The 20522-nt window shown below is 37.7% G+C and overlaps 2 protein-coding genes across 2 annotated transcripts in view; both read right to left on the bottom strand.

The window, feature by feature from the left end:
- Positions 1–10429, bottom strand: part of trpc5a (transient receptor potential cation channel, subfamily C, member 5a) — an 83911-nt gene extending 73482 nt beyond the window's left edge. The window contains exon 1 of the mRNA XM_055205925.2: positions 9773–10429. The gene's annotated coding sequence lies outside the window, so the exon portion shown is untranslated. The remainder of the gene's footprint in view (positions 1–9772) is intronic.
- Positions 10430–17678: 7249 nt separating this feature from the next.
- LOC129445495 (butyrophilin subfamily 2 member A1) lies at positions 17679–19247 on the bottom strand. Its single transcript, XM_073860003.1, has 2 exons — positions 19047–19247; positions 17679–18879 (listed from the first exon to the last, which is right to left on the bottom strand). Exons 1-2 carry the CDS (start codon positions 19165–19167, stop codon positions 18488–18490), a joined length of 513 nt encoding a protein of 170 aa, XP_073716104.1. The 5' UTR covers positions 19168–19247; the 3' UTR covers positions 17679–18487.
- Positions 19248–20522: the final 1275 nt, after the last annotated feature.

Raw genomic sequence — 20522 nt, 5'->3', positions numbered from 1 at the left:
ACACTGCACCTTTAAATATTAATGCTTATTAATGCAATACTAAGAGATTGATACTGTTCTGCTGAAACTGCTTTCTGTTTCCGTGTTATCTTAATAGCAGTGTAGAAAAACAACATCCAAAAAAGTGACACTACACAAATCAGGGAAATAACTTTAACTTGCAGCATCGGTGGAAACCCGCTGACGGAGCCTGGAAGGGCCATCTGAACAAATCAATTCATCGACGAGTATTTTACTGATTAGATCAGACAGAGAATATGGATCACTCTGAGAAACCTCAGGGGAATCAAACAGATGCTTAAAGGAACTCAGCTGGGCTTGTCTGGTCCTCCGAGACGAGTAAATTAAATTACAAAAAGGCCCTGACACAGCACAGTGGTGCCTTTGTCACAATTCCCTAAATTACAAGAAGCGGTGAGATTAGCACATATAGCTCAAGTCGTAACTAAAGCAACATGCTGGGACGAAAGGCAGACGTTTACGGGTATTAAGGGCATCAGGAATGTAAGGCGTCAGGCATCTAAAAAAATGAAGGACGCAATGTTCACAACACTGTAATCCAATTAAGCTTTTGCTGTGTGTATGTTTAGAGACAGGCACAGTCTAAACCTGTCTGCGCGTGTGAAATAAATTGTTTTGGCAAAAACCATTTCACCTTATAAGCCCTGATGTGTCTCCCTAGTCGCTGTTTACGTGCAAATAATTTTGTGAAAATAAACCATTTGCTGTCTGATTACTGCAAATACCGCAGACCAAGTGTTATGTTTGTGCTTTACATTCATGCATTTGGCAGATACTTTTATCCAACAATGCATTCAAGTTTTACATTTAAGTGTTCCCTGGGAATCAAACCCATGACCTTTGCGCTGCTAACACAATGCTCTACCAATTGATCTAAAGGAACATTGTTATTGTGTGCTGTTGTAACCTTTGCAAAGGGCTTGACAAAAAAATCATGTTGGCCTGACAAAGCTATCATCCTGTTAGTGTAAACACAAAGGCTTTGTTTGCACTGTACCCAATGCGGTTTGTTTTTCAGATATGCCATTTTCAGAGCTGACTCTGCGAACTGTCATTTGCGCAAGTAATGAAATCAGATCCGATGCCAAGGGACCCGAGAGTAGCTCTCAGTATGGAAAAAGCGGACAGACACTGAATATTTAGCTTCTGGATGTCTATAATGATATCTCACTGGGGTTCAGGACTTGCTTGCTCATTCATTTTTTAATACATTGTAGTTTCCACATGTGATCGTACTGTGAAGACTGAAATACATTTTCCAAACATTTAGGCCCTCAAAGATTGAGAAAATAAACTTTAATTATGTAGGGGTGAGCGGGGCACAAATGCGGGGTTAATGGTTACCCGGCTACTTAACATATTTATAGGGCTGAGCAATCTGTGCTTTTGGTCTTTTCTCATACTGTCAGAAGATGATCTCCTGTGAAGTTTTGATGTGTTTTGGTTAAGATGTTGAACTAAGAGTGTTTTGGAGGTATGAAAGTAAATTTCTTCATCTTCATTTTTTCGATTTCTGAGTTTGGTGTCACCAAATTCAACCTTATATTATGTTAATCACTGTCTTGTTATCTAAAACATAACACCAATTTGAAACATGTCAGCCAGTCCTAGTAACTGATAGCTGGGCTTAAAAAAAAATTTACACAGCGGGGTTAGTTGTAACACAGTGTTACAACTAAGCCTCAGGTATGCAATGATATGAAATATGAAATGAAAACAATGTAAATACTGTTAATCAAAATGATTACTGATAAGACAATATCAGGGGAAATAACTGACAATTATAATTTTTTGTCTTGATTGGGCAGCCCTTTATGATGCATAATACAAGGCTGGGTAGACGAAGTATCATGGATGGATACATTTGTGTATATATATATATCTATTATAGGCAGATATATAAACAATATCCACCATATTTATATAGACAGAATTTTATTAAATTATTTTCTAGCAGGTAAATTTTCTAGCAGGTGTAACAACAAACCTGTTTGTTACAATAAACCCCACCTATGGGGTAAGTTGTAACGTTTGCACCCTTGTCACTTTCGGTTTAATTGTACGATAATGGTAGGTCACACAAACAAACTTTAAAGGGATATTTCACCCAAAAATAAAAATTCTGTCATCATTTACCCATCCTTATGTTGTTACAAACCCATATAAATTTATTTGTTCTGATGAACACAAAGGAAGATATTTTAAGAAACCGTTCGTGGACCCCATTCACTTCCATAATAAGAAAAAAAGAATACTATAAAAGTAAATGGGGTCCACGAACCCCATTTACAAACATTGTAACAACATGAGAGTGAGTAAATGATGACAGAATTTTCATTTTTGGGTGAACTATCCCTTTAAGTGTTCAATTGTAGCAGAGATGTGTGTGTTGATTGTGAAAAAACTTAAATATTTTTTGAATGATAGAGCCAAAGTCAAAAATCGTTAAGTTTGTGCTCCGCTCTCCTCTACTTTAGAGTACTTAATAAGGCTATTGTTTATTTTTTCTCCATTGTTTTCTTTCTTGTTTTAAGCATAAACCTAATATGTATATATTTTTTCAGGAAACAAAACTTAATTTTGCTTTTAAACTAAATGTATCTTGAGAATTAAAGGAACAGTATGTAAGAAATGTATATCAATTAATCATAAAATGGCCCTGATATGTCACTAGACATTAAGAAATCATTTTCATTTCAAATACTTTTATCACTGACAACAGCGGTCTGGCCAGGATATTGTCATTTAAAAAGTTGAGTTGCAGCCCTCAACTGATGTTTATGTTGTCATTTTGTGTATTGGCCACCAGCTGTGTAATTGCAGTACCAGTTTTAGCCACAAGTTTTGTGATTGCAATACCAGTTTTGGCCACAATCCTACATACTGTCTATAGGTTATTTCTTACTTATACCACGGGTCTGTTCAATTCTGTATTCTGATAGATTTTTCGATAACCGCACACCTAACATTTCAAATGTCTTAAAAATAGGTACCAGAGCAATGTTTGTGGTAACCGTGGAATAAGTGGATAATTGACTCCGGTCCGCTTCGCGTCGTGCCGCATTACCACCTTGGGTGTGCATGTGCATTATTTTCTTATAATTCAATGGCCCGTCGTCAATTATTCCTTACTTGGCAACTGCCTAACAACTGCTCAGTACTCCTTAGCAACTGCCTAGCAATTACTCAGGGCCCCTTAGCAACTGCCTAGTAACTGCTCAGTACACCTACTGCCTAGCAACTGCTCAGTACTCCTTAGCAACTGCCTACCAACTGCTCAGTACTCCTTAGCAACTGCTTAGCAATTGCTCAGTACGCCTTAGCAGGTGGAACCACTGTAGCAACCACACAATGTACATAAGCCCTAAATCCATCCATCCGTCTGTCTGTCCTAATATTTTCTTTATGTCTGTCTTCGCAAACTTTCCTTTTATGGTATCAGTTGTTTTCTCCAGCCATAAACTATCATCATGGTCAATTTGTCTTGTCCTACAGTTAACATTTATTTTATCAGGCAAAGGCAACTTCTGCCATTACTCAGCCGACAAACCCTAACAAACACTGACAGGTTGACGTATAATAAAAATTTAACGTACGTCTACGAGGAAGACAAATGCTTCCTCCTGTAAGATTCTCTAACAATACGAAGTGACGCCTCACCTCAGCGTATAGATATCCCTTTTAGCAAACCCACCCTCATGTCAAAAAGCCAGGAGAAAACCCATGAGGCTGTTTTGGAGAGCTTTAAAATTGTATGAAGAGCTAAGCTCTGCAATCGCATGTGATCCAAAACAAGCTCACCAAAGACATTGCTGGCTGTGTAAGGTAAAGAATGTGAAGACAAGAAGGGGCTACAACACCCGGGTGGCCGCTCATCCCAGCATGCCTGTCAATAAGCACGAAAAGCCGTGAAATAGCTCTCCAAAGCTTGTACAGTTACATCTGACAAGCATGTTAGTTGCAAAATGAGTTTTTTGCAAGCTATCGGGAGCTTTATATGTCAGATGATCAAAGATCTTCTTTTCTTGCTGTTTTCCATTTTACACGTCTCATAAGACACATTTACGTCACCTATTACGTGTTTAGAATCATTTGTGACTCGCAATTGTTTGTTTTTATTGTGGTTGCGTGAAAGCAAATAGGTTGCATAAAAAGAAACACTTCCGTAATACAGATCCTCTTAATCAATTCCCAACAAATTCAACCTTTCAGTTTATCAGCAAATTAACAACCAATAGTCTCCCTGACATTTGTAACACAAGCAATTGTATATCATTTATCCACGTCAACAAACTCGCTGGTCTGCGGCTCTTTAATTCAGTCGCGGTGATAATTGCGAGTAGAAAAAGCTGTGAGTGAGTTCATCTTGTGAATCATTTTCGGGGTTAAGAGCTGTACAGCGTGACATATGGAGACACCGTGGCAGTGATGTAGAGCTTCAGTGTGAGAGTTTAATATGCCAGGCACGTTGATTTACTCTTTTCCCGGCAAACTTGGGCTGTACTTCAAAGCCGCGCTTTTGTCATGTCTAAAGAATGTCTCGTCGATGGGATCAAATATTATCTTTTGCGTCTCTAGTCCTGTTCCAAAAACTCACCGACAACACAGCCCGCCTGCTTCCCTGACCGATTTGGAACGCTCTACACGTGAAGTAACTACTCACGTGAAGTTCACAGGTGACTTGCAAATTATTTCAGAGTTTGGCATTAGCATGCTGTGTGCTTTAAGTTTGTTAGAAGGTAGAAGCACAATACTCCAATAAAAATACACTGCACAAACAAATATCAGTGAAGTGGTCCTTATTTACACTTAAAGTGTATCTATATTTCTCAGTAAAAAACAAAAATGTTCATTTATACATTTATTTAAATATATGCTTTTTCAGTGCCGAATCTACATTTGTTGCTCACTATAATGCAGTGCTTGCGCCAGCCAGTGCATTCTGGGATTGCCAGGGCACAGAAGCATACATGGGTAAAGGGGTGGTCATACACTTTTCGTTTTATTGATTTTCATACATACGCATGCAAATGCATTAGACTGAAATGTAAGCTTGTGCGAAGATATTTTACATTTCGCTGCGTACCAAAGTACGTGGAGATATGTGACCAGTAGAAAACCGGAACGTCAAGGCGTGATCACTCTTTCTACTGAAAAGTTTGTTCATTCATGTGCTTTAACTATACTGCGTTTGATTTTAATGTGTTAGTAAATGCTTAAAGGGGAAATTTTACAAGAATTTTTTTTAAGATGCCAAATGAATCTTTGGTGTCCTCAGAGTACGTATGTGAAGTTTTAGCTCAAAATACCATGTAGAATTTTTTAAAGCATGTTAAAATTGCCACTTTGTAGGTGTGAGCAAAAATTTGCTGTTTTGGGGTTTGTCCTTTTAAATGCAAATGAGTTTATCTCTGCACTAAATTGCAGTGCTGTGGTTGGATAGTTCTGGTTAAAGGGATAGTTCACCTTAAAATGAAAATTTTGTCATCATTTACTCATTCTCATGTTGTTGTAAACCTGTATGAATTTCTTTTTTCTGATGAACACAAAAGATGGTATTTTGAGAAATTATGGTTAACACACAGCAGATAGTGATCATTGACTTCCATAGTAGGAATAAAAAATATGATAGAATTTAATGGGTACCGTCAACTGTGTGCTTACCATTATTTATCACAAAACTTCCTAAATAATTTTTCCTACTATGGAAGTCAATGGTCACTATCTGCTGTGTGTTTATCATAATTTCTCAAAATATCTTCTTTTGTGTTTATCAAAAAAAAAGAAATTCATACAGGTTTAGAACATCATGAGGGTGAGTAAATGATAGAATTTTCATTTTAAGGTGAACTATCCCTTTAAAAGGCAGCATTATTCCCTTCTGACATCACAAGGGGAGCCAGATTTCAATGATCTACTTTTTCACATGTAAAGAATGGTTTACCATAGGGCTGCAACAACGAATCGATTTAATCGATAAAAACCGATTACTAAAAGAGTTGGCAACGAATTTCATAATCGATTGGTCGTGGCGCGTGACGCAGAGACGTTTAATTTAAAAAAGAAAAAAAGAAAAACTTCAGTTAAGCGTGGAGCGGAGTGAACACACTCGCGCTGCGTCCCAAACCGCCTATTTCTATACTATATAGTAGGCAAAGAGTACGAGAAGTAGTGCTTTTTGCCTAATATATAGTATGGAAGTTTGGGACGCAGCGTCGGTCTCTCTCTCGCACTGTTGCTTGCAGAGTTCGGCGCCTCATAGACAGGGCGGAGAAAAGAAAGGGCGGCGGAGAAAAGATTAAAAAACAGCAAAGGTAGAGAAAACCACATGTCAGTGTTTTACTCATCCCAAACGCGTCACCTGGAAGTTAGCCGGCAAAGAGGTAAACAAACAAAGACGACACCCTCATGCTTTATGGAGCGACGACAGCGGGTAAAAAAACTTTCTAGAACGAATAAAAAAACTCCAATGACAAACTCCAATGATATTAAATAAAGAAATAAAACTTTGAGAGAGAGTTGTATGAACGCTTTTCCCCGTCATGGCCCTGTACGTAAAATCATTGCGCCGTCACTCTCCTGCTGCTCTTTACTGCGCCCTCCAGCTAATGCCGAGCAAGGAGACGCGCGTGCCCGGCCCAACATACAGTACAACATACAGTAAGTGCCGCCTTTTGATGCATAAACATCGTCTTACATTTTTTAAGGCGAAGTAATGAATGGTGTATTTGCATTTTGTGCGGGAGTAGAAGACACATTTTCCGTTTTCACAAGACGCATGTGGCCAAATTTAAATGGAACAGTTTAAACAAATGAGATCGCTATCTGATCAGAGAAAACGCATGAAGTCAAATATAAAGATACAAAGCTGTCACTGGGGCAGTACCCTTTATAAAAGGTCCTAATATGTACCATTTAGGTACAAATATGTATCTTTGAACTGCTAATATGCACTTTTTGGGTACAAAGGTGTACCTTTTTGAAAGGGTACTGTCCAGTGACAACTTTTGTACCTTTATTTCAGAGAGTGTACTCATCTTTTTGATCCCATCAAGAGAGGCTTCTATACATTTGGCAGATGTAAAGCATACATGTGTATTTTTTTGTGTTAGTCCATTTTTATTTTATTTTATTATTATTGTAACAGCTCAGGTATGTTCAAGGAGCAACATGTTTCAGAGATAACAATTTCTAAAGATTTTAGTTCTGTTTTGAATAAGGCGTTGGAAATGAATGCTTTTCTTGGTTTTTATCCGATTCATCGATTAATCGAAAAAAATAATCGACAGATTAATCGATTATTAAAATAATCGTTAGTTGCAGCCCTAGTTTACCAAAACTACGTTACTGGGTTCTTTATCATGTTTTCTAGGTTGATAGAAGTACTGGGGACCCAATAATAATTATTCCAAAAAATATTTTGGAAGTATTGTGATAAATGATGAAGAAAATATTTTGATGGAAACAACTTAAACATGGAAACAAGATTTTCATTAAATATCCCCTCTAAGTTAAAGGAATAGTTCACCCAAAAATGAAAATTCGGCCATCATTTACTCACTCTATGTTGTTACAAACCTGTAGAAATTTCATTGTTCTGATGAACACGAAGGAAGATATTTTGAGGAATGTTTGTAACCAAACCCTTCGTGAACCCCATTCACTTCTATTGTATTCTTTTTTCCATACTATGGAAGTGAATGGGGCTCACAAACTGTTTTTTACAAACATTCCTCAAAACATCTTCCTTCATGTTTATCAGAACAAAGAAATGTTTACAGGTTTGTAACAACATAGAGCGAGTAAATGATGACCGAATTTTCAGTTTTGGGTGAACTATCCCCTTTAAAATATAAATCGGCTTTGAAGTTGTCCAAAAGAAGTCCTTAGCAGCACATATTACTAATGTTTAATCATTTTTTTATATATTTACAGTAGGAAATGTACAAAATATCTTTACTTAATATCCTAATGATTTTTTGGCATAAAACGATCATTTTGACCCATAGAGGACGTATTGTTGGCTATTGCTACAAATATACCCATCCAACTTATGCCTGGTTTAGGGTCACATATATTAAATTATATTTTTCCAAATAGGTCCAGTGTGTGAGATTAGCAAGCAAAGTTTAATTCATAATTGATTTTTCATCACAGGGGACAATCATTTAAAAGTTTAGATGCAAATCCGAAACTAATAACAATCAACTTTGCATCTAAAGCACTTTCAGTAATGACCAAAACAGTATGGCACATTCCGTTTTTCCAATGATGGCACATTAATGCTAAAGAGCACTGGCAGTTTCCATAAAGAGTTTTGATCTGATAAACCACGTAAGCAGCTTGTGTCAGTCTGGGACTCAGTGACTTCTGCTGGTCTGAAACACTCAGTCACAGTGAAGCCAGACAGCATACGCCACCCTTAAACTCTATTAGATTTATTATCTTCTCACAGAATAAATCTGACCTTCTTCTTTTGTCCATATTTCTCTACATTTACTGTCTTTCTCTGACACTCTTTCACTCTTTATAACTCTAATGAAGATCGAGTTACTGCAGCCCCCCAACCTTTGAAGAACCTGTACTTTCATTCTTGCTAGCAAGTCTGTTGTGTCAACCTTGTGTTCTGACTGATGCCAAAGCCGAAGATGAAGATGTTTGGAAAACTTATTGTACACTTTGTTTTCCTACAGGCACCCAACATGGATTTAGTGATAAATCCCTCATAAGAGATTGCTAAAATGATGACGCTTCCCTGCACAAGCTATGTTTCCAATCATCTGCGTGCGCACCTGTATCTGCCTCCAGTCACCAGTCCAAAATCCGGTTGCCTTATGTAATGCATCATTAAGCGGTGTAATCTTTTTTGAGAGATTCACTCTGTCACTCACTTATAATCAAGAGTTTGTACGCTGGACCCTGATGGTTCCTGTGCAATTTCATTACAACCCCAGAGATGAAATACTGGGGACAAGGTTAAATCAATCCCTAGAGACATTAGCCCAAATGAACCCAAACTCAAAGCATCTATCACAGGCCATCAAACCAAATGTTAGTGTAAAGATTTTTCCTGTCACCTCCTAATAGCATAGCTCACACCAATTTCTCTTAATCCCCCTGAGGCAACAAACATGGGTTATCCATTGGGACCACCGCTGTCCAAATCCTAACCTCTGCATGTAACAGCACCTGGTATCGAGTGTAGAAATCGTTGTTTACAGTCCTCTTTACGCAACAATGAGCAGAATACAATTATTATTCTGTAGTCACCATTGTCTGCTTATCACATAAGTGTATGTGAAAAAGAATGATCTTTGTTTACATAACCAATACAATCTGGGAAGTTGAACTCAAACCAACACTGCAGTAATAAGCAATGCAGTGCATTAGAATAAGAAACACGGTTTTTATACCCAACACCATATACTGTAAGCATCTTGAAGTCTTTAGATGAGAAATCTAGCTTGGGTAAATGAAACATGTATGTAAAATCAGATTATACAAGTTGTCAACTGCTTGTAAAATCTTTAAAAAAAGAAAGATTAAAATTCTGCATTTTAGCAATATCGGATTGGATATCGGATGATGTGTCGAGTCTTGTTGATCACACGCTATACAAACGCATGGGCACCTGCATCTGCAGGTGCCAAGGCGCTGATGCGCTTCCACTTTTACAATGCATCAAATTACCCTCGATAAAAAAATTACCTCGTAACTTGAACGTAACGCGAGCCGAAAACGCGTCGCTTACCTGATGCGCTTTACAATTTGGATATTTAATAGCCCCTCGTATCAAACAGGGGTTCTCTGAGGAGGAGGAGGATCCGTGGTGCTGGTATCGTCTTCGTGTGTGACAGGGTCTGAAATACAATTTATCAGCCGCGTCCTCTGGAGATCCTCATATTTCCACTGCGAAATGAAGCGCAGAGCTCGTGGAAACCAAAATAAAGCCTCGTTTTCTTTCGCACTCTCTCACATACACTTACACGCACGTTTACACACACGCCCCAGTGGGTTCTCCACGCGTAAACGCCATGAGGGGCACCCAATACTCCAATGCGCATTTCATGGTTCCGTTGCTCGCAACAACCGACCCCTTATTTTAATATATGTGAAGCGACGACGCATCGGCGTAGTTCTTACTGCACTGATTTTTTTTACGAATTGCCCGTTCAGGGGTATCTGACTAACACTGTAACGGCCGTTAGATACAGGTGGTTTTGCAGATCTCCGACGTCCAAAAGTGCGAAAGGAGCTTAACGAAGGATATTTCAAGAGATGAAGTGCGTCTTGTGCGCGTACGGCGGCATCTTGTCTTCATAATATTCGGCTTGGCGGGAGCTGCACAGATTCCAGCGTTCGCGCGCTGCGGTTGTCATGGTGTCAGACTGATCTGACTGATGCTGCTGTGGCGCGAGCGGCTCGTGACATCACAACGACAAATCACGTAGAAAGTTTTATTCAATTGGTTAACGCTTAAGCTGTTTTTCTTTTAATTATTTAACCCTTAATTGTTGTCGTAAAATAATCTATTATTAATTAATCATTTTTAATTTTATTATTAGGGTTAGAGATTAGGAAAAGCTAGAAATCCGTATAGGCTAATTTAATTATTCAAGTTCATTTCTATAGTGCTCTTTACGGTTTTGCATTGCTACAACACACTGTGGAACAGACAATAAATATAGTAATAAACATTAAAAGTAATAATAATAATACAGAAATAGAGAAAACATTTTATTATTGTTATTATATTCTAGCAATGTGAATGAGTGAGAGAATATGAAAATAACCTAGTTCACCCCCTATTTTTTCATTTTAAACTTCATTGGCACTGGCACGTGTTCTGCCTACAAGTTTAAAGTCAGTGACACCATTGGTTCTTGTGTCTCATAACCTCAGGTGTCCCAAATCTGTTATGTAGGCACCCAAACAATTCATGTTATTGATGTCTCCCTTATCTTCAGATCATGGAGACCCTACTAATATTCAGTCAGATGTGTTTTATTAGACATCCTACATGTGCTCAAGTTTAAATACATAGAGATGCCAATGATATTGAAATGACATTAGGTTAAGTAAATGATGAGGACAACATTTTTGGGCGAACTTTAAGATTGCACCAGACACAATTAGGCGGACTGTCTTTAAGAAATGTTGACGGCGAAATATTTCTTTACTTTGGCTTGCCTGTTAGTGGGCGCTGTATTACATTACCAGCATCTAAATGCAGAATGTCTTTAGACAGCACTTCAGCAATTTGTGTTCCTGGGTATTGACTGGTGGTCGTAATTCTTCGAGCCCCCTAAAGGCATTGATGGTGTGAGTCACAAGAATACCTGTTTTTTCCCTTATTAGTTAAGAACCTGATGACAAGGGAAACATTACGAAGGCCGAATGTGATCTCATCACCATTAAATTCACACCTCCTCTGAGTTCAATCTATCATTAAAGAGAAATTCATCAAGTCACCACAATTTACTAATAAAGTCTAGGCTCTGCTTTTTCCACAAGCATCTACTTTTGTAAATATTCATTTCTTTTTAAAGTTTCGTAAATGCTGAATTTCCTGTAGTTTAATTAGTAGAGCATTCCATTTATAGCAGGTCAAAGGTAATGGGTTTGATATCAGAGAACACACATAATGATAAAAAGCTTGAATGCAAGATGTGTCCGTTTAGATATGCCAAATGTTAAAGTGCACATATTTAAATGCTAAAAAACAACGTTAGAAACGGAAGGAATGGGAGGAGTTATGATAATGTCGGTCTTGTCTACATCACAAATTTCAGGAATTAAACTGTTGCCTACAACCCATGTGTTTGATGTAGTCCAAGAAAATACATTTAAGTTGGAGACGTTTGGCATCGTTTACTTTAGTGTATGTACCTTTTTGCATATCGTTAACATGTACACACTTACACACCAAAAATCGTTTATCGGACCAGGTGCCCTTTAATATAAATAAATGTGGAGGAAAATAAACGCACCATTCAGCTTTACCCTAGTGTCAAAGGACACAAGTGACCCTTGTTTAGCAGTAGAATTCAAAAAGATAAAAAAATATACTACCAATGTCGCACCAACCTTAATGTCCGGCATTTATTGATCATGCATTTTCCAGAAATCTAGAGACCTTATTTGTGACAGCGAGGTGTAGGAACAATATGAAATGGAATAACACTATCGATTATCCTCTGTAAGATTTGGAAACAGAGTAAAAAATTTGTAGCAGTTGTCCATTTCTATTCTAAGCATTATTTCTATAATAGAAATCTTGCAGTTTGCAATATTACTTAATTTTGGGAAAGGGGGATTGGTTTTTAAGTGCCTGAATTGAAGGACAACTTTGCAATAGACTGCAACATAGCAAGTACTTTTAAGCCCTTGCATTTATATTATTGAAATGAAAGTGCCTCTGTGCTTGAAGCACACTGGTTATTGTGGACAATTCAGCCTGTTACTTATCTATTAATGCCCACATGTATGCCTAGTTTCTTCTGCTTTTTGTATTCAAGAGTAAGAGTAATAAATAATATATTTGCTTTTCCACCACAAAGGGATAGGCCGTTCTTATGGTGTTGTGCATATACTGCAAGGCCTTTTTCAATCAGAAGACATTCTCATATTGTTTCACTATCATTAATGTTGCTTTATTAAAAGCATGGACTATAGATTATGTCACATGTATAATATATATCAGATCATACAGTAGCTCTGTAGGTTATTTTTGACAATGATAACAGAGCACAAGCACATTTCTGAAGCGAAACTCTTCATAAAAGAAAAATTTTACATTTTGAATAATAAAATAATAGTTAGGGGACTTTATACATACCGAGCCCCTAAGGTGACATTGGAGTAAAAAAAATCTAAAGTTAAGTTTCATTAGTTTCATTCTCACGTGAAACTTCCTCGTGCTCACGTGAAACATCCGCGTGCTCACGCGAAACACCCGCGTGCTCACGTGAAACATCCGCGTGCTCACGTGAAACATCCGCGTGCTCACGTGAAACATCCGCGTGCTCACGTGAAACATCCGCGTGCTCACGTGAAACATCCGCGTGCTCACGTGAAACATCCGCGTGCTCACGTGAAACATCCGCGTGCTCACGTGAAACATCCGCGTGCTCACGTGAAACATCCGCGTGCTCACGTGAAACATCCGCGTGCTCACGTGAAACATCCGCGTGCTCACGTGAAACTTCCGCGTGTTCACGTGAAACTTCCGCGTGCTCACGTGAAACTTCCGCGTGCTCACGTGAAACTTCCGCGTGCTCACGTGAAACTTCCGCGTGCTCACGTGAAACTTCCGCGTGCTCACGTGAAACTTCGGCGTGCTCACGTGAAACTTCGGCGTGCTCACGTCAAACTTCGGCGTGCTCACGTCAAACTTCGGCGTGCTCACGTCAAACTTCCGCGTGCTCACGTGAAACTTTCGCGTGCTCACGTGAAACTCCCGCGTGCTCACGCGAAACTCCCGCGTGCTCACGTGAAACTTTCGCGTGCTCACGCGAAACTTTCGCATGCTCACGTGAAACTTTCGCGTGCTCAGAATTTTTTTAAAAAGTTTAGTTTCGTGTGCGCATGTGAAACTATCGTGTGCCCACATGAAACTTTCACATGCGCACAAAAGTTTAACGTGCGCGCGTGAAAGTTTCACATGTGCACGCGAAACTAAACGCGATACTTTCACGTGCGCACCCGAAACCAAACTTTATTTAATTTTTGCTCCATGTACCCTCAGGGGCTCCATATTACCATGACCTTACTGTACATGTACTAAACATTCCAGTATAGAGACCAGAGACTTTCCAAATAATTTTTAAGCCCACTGTATTTACACAATGAATGCAAATAGTTTTCAAAATTTGATTTTATGAAACATAAATTCTTAAAAATAAAGGTGCTACACGATATCATAGAAGAGTTTTTTTGCCTCTATGGTTCCATATAGAACCTTACTGAGGTGAAATGCAGACACTTACAGTAAGAGACTGTAAAAGAGCCTTAAAAAAGAGATGCACCAATATATCAGCTAATAATCAGTATTTGACGATAAAAGCAATTTTTCCACACTATTGGCCGACTAAAAACAGCCGATAGTCATGGCTGTCAATCAAAAAAGAACATCAAAAAAAGCAATGAATTTGGGCTCTGTGTATATAGAAAAGATTTTTTAAAGATTCTTCTCAAACTATTGTTTCACACTTATTTGAGGGGTAAATGGTTATGGGTTTGAGTTAAGGGTAATTTGTTATTAAAACGTTGATCCAGGATCACATCTTACTTTGTGAAATCACGGGGACCCTATAATGCTGATGGGGGGTAAGCTAGGGGACCCCTGATAATCTTTAACATAATTCGAACATGGTTCTTGAAAAAAAATTGGTAGCACCTTAATGTATAAATGAGAAAATAACTGACATTAACACTTACAGTCAAAGTTAAATTTGGATTTATTAAGTCAAACATATACAGTATTATGACAACCAAACCACAGATTCTTGGCACAATCCATTCTGCTAGTAAATAATAGATGCAAAGCTTAAAATCATTCCACTGCATAACAGACACCTACACCACCTCTCACCACTGATCATGAGCCACATTAACAATGGACAAGCTCTTCGGGCTCATTTGACAAAGTGATGCATTTTAACCACCCCAGATTGCTCTGTTAAATAATAAATTAAACACAGGTGTAATTTGGATGCATGCAAAGCGAAGGGCTAGAACAGATTAGATTGGTTTATCACATTGACATCTAATTATAAAAAAGAGAGGCTGGAAAAAGGTTCATAGATAACGTGAACTGGAAAACCTATTGTCATTGAAATGTGAAGTATGAGTACAGATACTGGCAATAGCACAAATGGGGCTGTTGACATTTCAATAACATTGCGTCTGGGATTATTTTGGTGTAACTAATTTTAAACTACCCTTTTACATAAACATCTCTGATTGACTATGTTTAGTTTACCGTATGTAACTTCCCTTTTACGTATACTGTAAACTTGTTCCCTGTTACTGTAATAGCATGAAAGCCAAGACTATTTTTGGACAGACACACAAAATGCTGTGTGATTGACTTGATTTTGTAAAACCTTAGTAGACCTAGAAAATGCAATGTTTTTGCTTTATGATGCAGATTTTACAATGGAATCAAATCATTTATCATAGAAAAATAACAAAAAATGTATTTAAAATGAAATTTAAAATCTTTAACTGCATGCCCATGTTACATTACAGTTAACGCTAAATTCAACCACTAGATGGCCATGTTAACACAAAGGTTACATGAGCAGAAATTAAACTGAAAGTAAACAGGTTTCAGGAAATCTATTTTTAGGATCTAAAAGTTTCCAAATGAAAACCTCAAAATTACCTGACTTACTTAATCGTCGAATGAGTTCAGAGATGCGAAAATAAAGGCCAAGGGGAGAGTCTGCATGATAACGAAACTGAATGTTGGCAAACAAGCTTAAATCAATTTGCCAATTTAATGCGAAAACATATAATTACAAAAAGTCTCAGGGGTCAAATATTGCGTCACTTCCGGAAAAAAATTGCGCGAATTTCAAATGTTAAACTGTTTAGGAAAGGCATTGTGAGGCTTTTAATAAATTAGAGAGGCACAGGCACTACAGACAAAACACCGTGACGAACTTCTTAAAAAGTTTATTTTTAGTCATTTTTTGAGGCAAGGTCACGCATGTCACACGACGACTTTTACATTTATTCGCTGAATGATTTCGTATATTATTCAACAAATTTCTTTTATATTGAAAATCCACCTCACTGATGGTTAACAGTTATTATTAGTTTTATAAAAAAATTATCGTCTAAAACATTTTTTATTCCAATTAAAGCATAGGCGTAGTTTGGCGTTTGCGCTTGGGGCACCTAGCGGCAAAGAAGGGTACTGCACTTTAAAAATAGTGAGAGTGCGGCTTCATGGTTTTTATAGGGGCGGTTTTTCTTTGTCTAACCTTTATTTTTTATTTAATTAGACTACTCATAGACTAAAATAAATGTAAGCGCTGTCTAGACTGAAACTTATATTTTTATTTAATTAATAGCCCAGACAAAATCATAATTGGCTATGGCCTGTGAGGCCTGAGCAACCTCCCCCCAAACCCGGCCTATGAATTAAAGGCCCAAAAAAATTATGAACAAAAACAGTAAATTTGCAGGTGGCCCACATTTGAAGCTGAGCAAGGCACTGAATTCCCAATTAGGCAGACTGTTCAGGTCATTCACATCTTTGGTTTATATTATTGCCCACAAAAGGGGCACAATTTTCAGTTACTGAACCCAGGTGTGCTGTCTGTTAATTTAATAACACACACTTCTCTCTAACAATAAATGCCTATAAATAGCCTACTGGAACCTAAATCACAATTTAACATGTTAAAGTCCCCATGAAATCAAAACTGACAATTCTTATTTTTTTATGGAATATTGTAGTGTAAACATCATACATTATAATTCATATATAGGTAGCTGGATGAAGCACTCTCAGCAGTTTTTCAAAGTATGCATTGTGCTTATACCAACAATCTGTGCGTGTGCTATACAGATGAGTGGTTTACTGTACAGTGGTTCTGCATAGACATGGCCGAAGGCAAAAATTAGCAAATGAATGTGAGATTGAAATGAACAAAGTACTGTAAAAATATGAAATAATGAATGACGACACCCAAATTTACTTGCCTCTGAAGCGTGATGACATGTCTGCTTTAAAACCATTATTGGACTGTCTGGATGAACTTAAAAAATGGCTATCGGGCAATTTTTTAAGTTTAAATGAAAGCAAGACTGAAATTATCTTGTTTGGCCCAAATGATCGTGGTACGCATACAGTTAACCTTCATTCACTATCACCAAACAGCACAAACTGTGTTCGGAACCTGGGAGTCTGGATTGACAACAATATTAAATTTGAAAAGCAGATAAGTGCTGTAGTAAAGTCCTGTTTCTTCCATCTCCGTTTATTAGCCAAGGTTAAGCCTTTTCTGCCTGGCAAGCACTTTGAGATAGCCATGCACGCTTTCGTTACATCCAGATTGGACTACTGTAACTCCTTATATATCGGTATTTCTCAGAAATACATGAACCGTCTCCAAGCAGTCCAAAATGCAGCTGCTCGACTCCTCAAAGGTAAACGCAAATTTGATCATATTACACCAGTTCTGATCTCGCTTCATTGGTTACCGGTTAAATTTCGAATAGACTATAAAGTTTTACTTTTTGTTTTTAAGTCTCTACAAAACCAAGCTCCCCAGTACTTATCTGACCTGATTCATCCAGTCCCCCAGCCAAGATCACTTAGATCAGGTGATTCCAACTTACTATCTGTCCCTCAAACCAGGCTCAAAAATAGAGGTGACCGTGCTTTTGGAGTCTATGGACCGAAGCTATGGAATAGCCTACCTTTACACATCAGATCTGCCCAAACCCTGACACTTTTTAAAACTTTCTTAAAAACTTACTTCTTCTCAAAAGCTTTTAATATTCCTTGATGTTCCTCTGATGTCCTGTGTTTCTCTCGTGTTGTATTTTTATTCCTTGCTTTGTTAAGCACTTTGGTCAACGTAAGTTGTTTTTAAAACGTGCTATACAAATAAAATTGTATTGTATTGTATTGTAATAGTAGGGTAATGAATTTAGCTAGATCCCTAATAATTACTGAGACATCATGAGTCTGTGGTGCACAGTGTGACACATTTACACCCATATTGGTATGACCCAAAACTGGAACACTTACTCCATGTGTGCAAGTATGTACCAACATTTAATCTATAATCACCAATGCAGTATGAACCTGTTGAGCAAATTAAGAAATTGGTGCAAATGGTCAAATAAAGAAAAATGAACGAAATGATCAAATGTGCTGGTTTTAGACCAGAGCTTCAAGTAACCTTTATAATTTTTTATTTTTGGATTTACAGAAATCAACCAGTAGCCTAACCATAAAGCCTTGTTTCAGCATCATGCCAGTAAACTTATATTTGTGGAGGGTTTTCACAACCTAGCTTTCATTTTCACCCACAGGTCTAGACCACTGCACTGCTAGTTCCACTTACAGGGTAGCACAAAAAACATCTACTATTTTAATACTCATTTAAATGTAATCTCGATGTCAACATGCTTTGAATATTACAATGACAGTGAAATAGAAATAAATATCCTAAATAAAACAAATCACACTGCATGAAGCTCAAATGAAAGTCAGTAAGACCAAATTGTTTCTGTCTCTGGTTTATTTAGAATAAAACATTTTTAAAATAATGTAAAAAAATAGATTCACAGCATTGGTGTGTCATATGCACCCTTGTTTTTGACCTTAATAACTCCATAAAAGTACAGCGACACTCAGTGTAAGCAAAGCTGTGTCCACCTTGCGCTGGCCGCTCCATTTTGAGGCTTTCGAATCTTTGTATGGAAAAACAAATTCCTAATATTAATAAAACTTTTTCATATAGTAAAAGAACAAACTAAAAATCTGAAAAAAATAGCTCAAATCTGTCACATTAAGGTGCACGAGATGGCCTTTGCCTTCAGTTCCGCTGCTGCATACTGCATTACACTGATAGTAGGTGGTGTCTTGACGTGTCAAGGAATTGAAGGTGACAAAAATTCTCCTTTGTCGATATTCTTTCTCTTCTGTCTCATTTACCTGGATTAGGTACCTGGATGGATTCGTGAGGTAAATACAGCGGTCTTCTTTGTTTAGACCGCACCATCTGGTCTGAATGTCTTTGCATTTTTCTGGTTCATAGTGCACCATGCACTTGAGCGTTAAAGTATCTCCTTCGGCTTTAATATATGGGTCTCGTGGATATATCACAGACACTGCCAATGGGAAATATTCAGTATAAACTCTTCAGAATTGATTACCAAAAATTACAAGACAAATTAGCATATTTAAAAAGAAATGTGTCATGTGAAATAACTAAAAAACGTGACACTAATTTAAGGTAATTTTTAATTTCTGATCAAAAACAAATGGTGAGACTTACCTCCTGCTAGACAAACCAGCAGATTGCAGACAACAGCAAGCAATAAAAGCACTGAGTTCGGGTGAGAGATATGCATTGTGCAACTGCAACGCTCTGACAGTTTGAGACGATGGCTGAACATGGCTACATAAGTTGGTCTAAAGCTTCACCACAATAGAGGACTTCCTATAAGCTTTGCAGAAGCAACACTGATGCAACACATACATCACATACCTGCTGAGAATGGAGGAAGCAAGGACTTAACAACTTTATGCTGGCCACCAAAAAAAGTCTCACTAGAATGCTAAATAGTCAATTGCAGTCAGTATGTTTGTGATTTGATTGTCCTGGTAATCTTTTAATACTTATATCATATAATAAGAGATATTGTGTAAGAGTTGTGGTTAACAGCTTAAAGTGCATTATTTTTCATTTGATCAGAGGATTTTGAAACACTTTGTGAATAGATATGCTAAGATTATTTAACAGCCTAGAGAAAAATTCAGAAAATTCTGATGCATTTTACGAGGTGGCTTATTCGTGTAAATTCATATGAAGTTGTACAGAAATGTACAATTATTAGAAAAAAAGATTATTGAAACACCACCCCTAACTCCGGCCTTAAACCCAAACTCACTGGGGCTAAAGATGATTGTACAAAAGTGTATAAAAAATGTTGGTCCTTGTACTGTACATAGCATTGTAAAATGCCTTTTAAAATTTGATAAAAACAATAAATATGGATGAGCTTTATACATCCAATAAATTCAAAGGTGAAGATGGCTGAATGAATGTGAAATGTTTGACAAAGTATGAATGCTCTATAGATCTAAAATAAACTTCAGTGTTCTTTACTGTTCCTTCAGTGGTTTCAGAAGTAACAACATAAACAAGCTGCTTTCGTGGTCAACACGTAACTTCCGGTAAACTCCGCTAAGAATAAATAGTTTCATAAGACGCACGCGGGTTACGCGTCTGGGCCGAACTTAAAGAGTAACTAAACCCTAAACCAACTTTTTTTAGTTAATGATATGTAAAAATGATGCTTTATTAGTGCTGTTCATTGATTTTAGTAAGTTTTTTGACATTTGGATATAAAGTGTTTCAATACTGCAATATATAGTGTAAAAACGTCTGAGTGCTGCCCTCTTCAGGTTGAACGGTGGCTACTGCAGTTGAATTTTCCTATTGGATATTGGGTCCAAAAAATGACTCGTGACGTAGGCAGGTTCAAGCTCACCACGCCCTTGTTACGATCTCACCACACACTTGGTACGAGCTTAGTTCGTCTTCTCTATCTCCGTTGGGATCTGCCCACTTTTCTTGCATTTTTCAAATATTGCCAGTGGGTGGAGTCAGGCTCTGACCAGGGGTTTAGTTACGCTTTAAAGGAATACCTTTTGCCATATTAAACTATGTTATTACTTCAACTTCAATGGGTGCACTGTACAGCGTGTTGTGAATGTGTTAGCATTTAGCCTAGACCCATTCATTCCT

This window comes from Misgurnus anguillicaudatus, chromosome 3 (assembly GCF_027580225.2).
Source record: "Misgurnus anguillicaudatus chromosome 3, ASM2758022v2, whole genome shotgun sequence".
NCBI classification, from domain to species: domain Eukaryota; kingdom Metazoa; phylum Chordata; class Actinopteri; order Cypriniformes; family Cobitidae; genus Misgurnus; species Misgurnus anguillicaudatus.
Note: the sequence above shows the minus strand (reverse complement) of the source record. Positions and strands in the feature narration are given on the sequence as shown.

Bases quoted from the DNA above. Each gene is read 5' to 3' on its own strand.
- LOC129445495 (XM_073860003.1), bottom strand. From the start codon at position 19,167: ATGTTCAGCCATCGTCTCAAACTGTCAGAGCGTTGCAGTTGCACAATG. The intron at 18,880-19,046 runs GTAAGTCTCACC...TCCCATTGGCAG, and splicing joins GCTGGTTTGTCTAGCAGGAG to TGTCTGTGATATATCCACGA.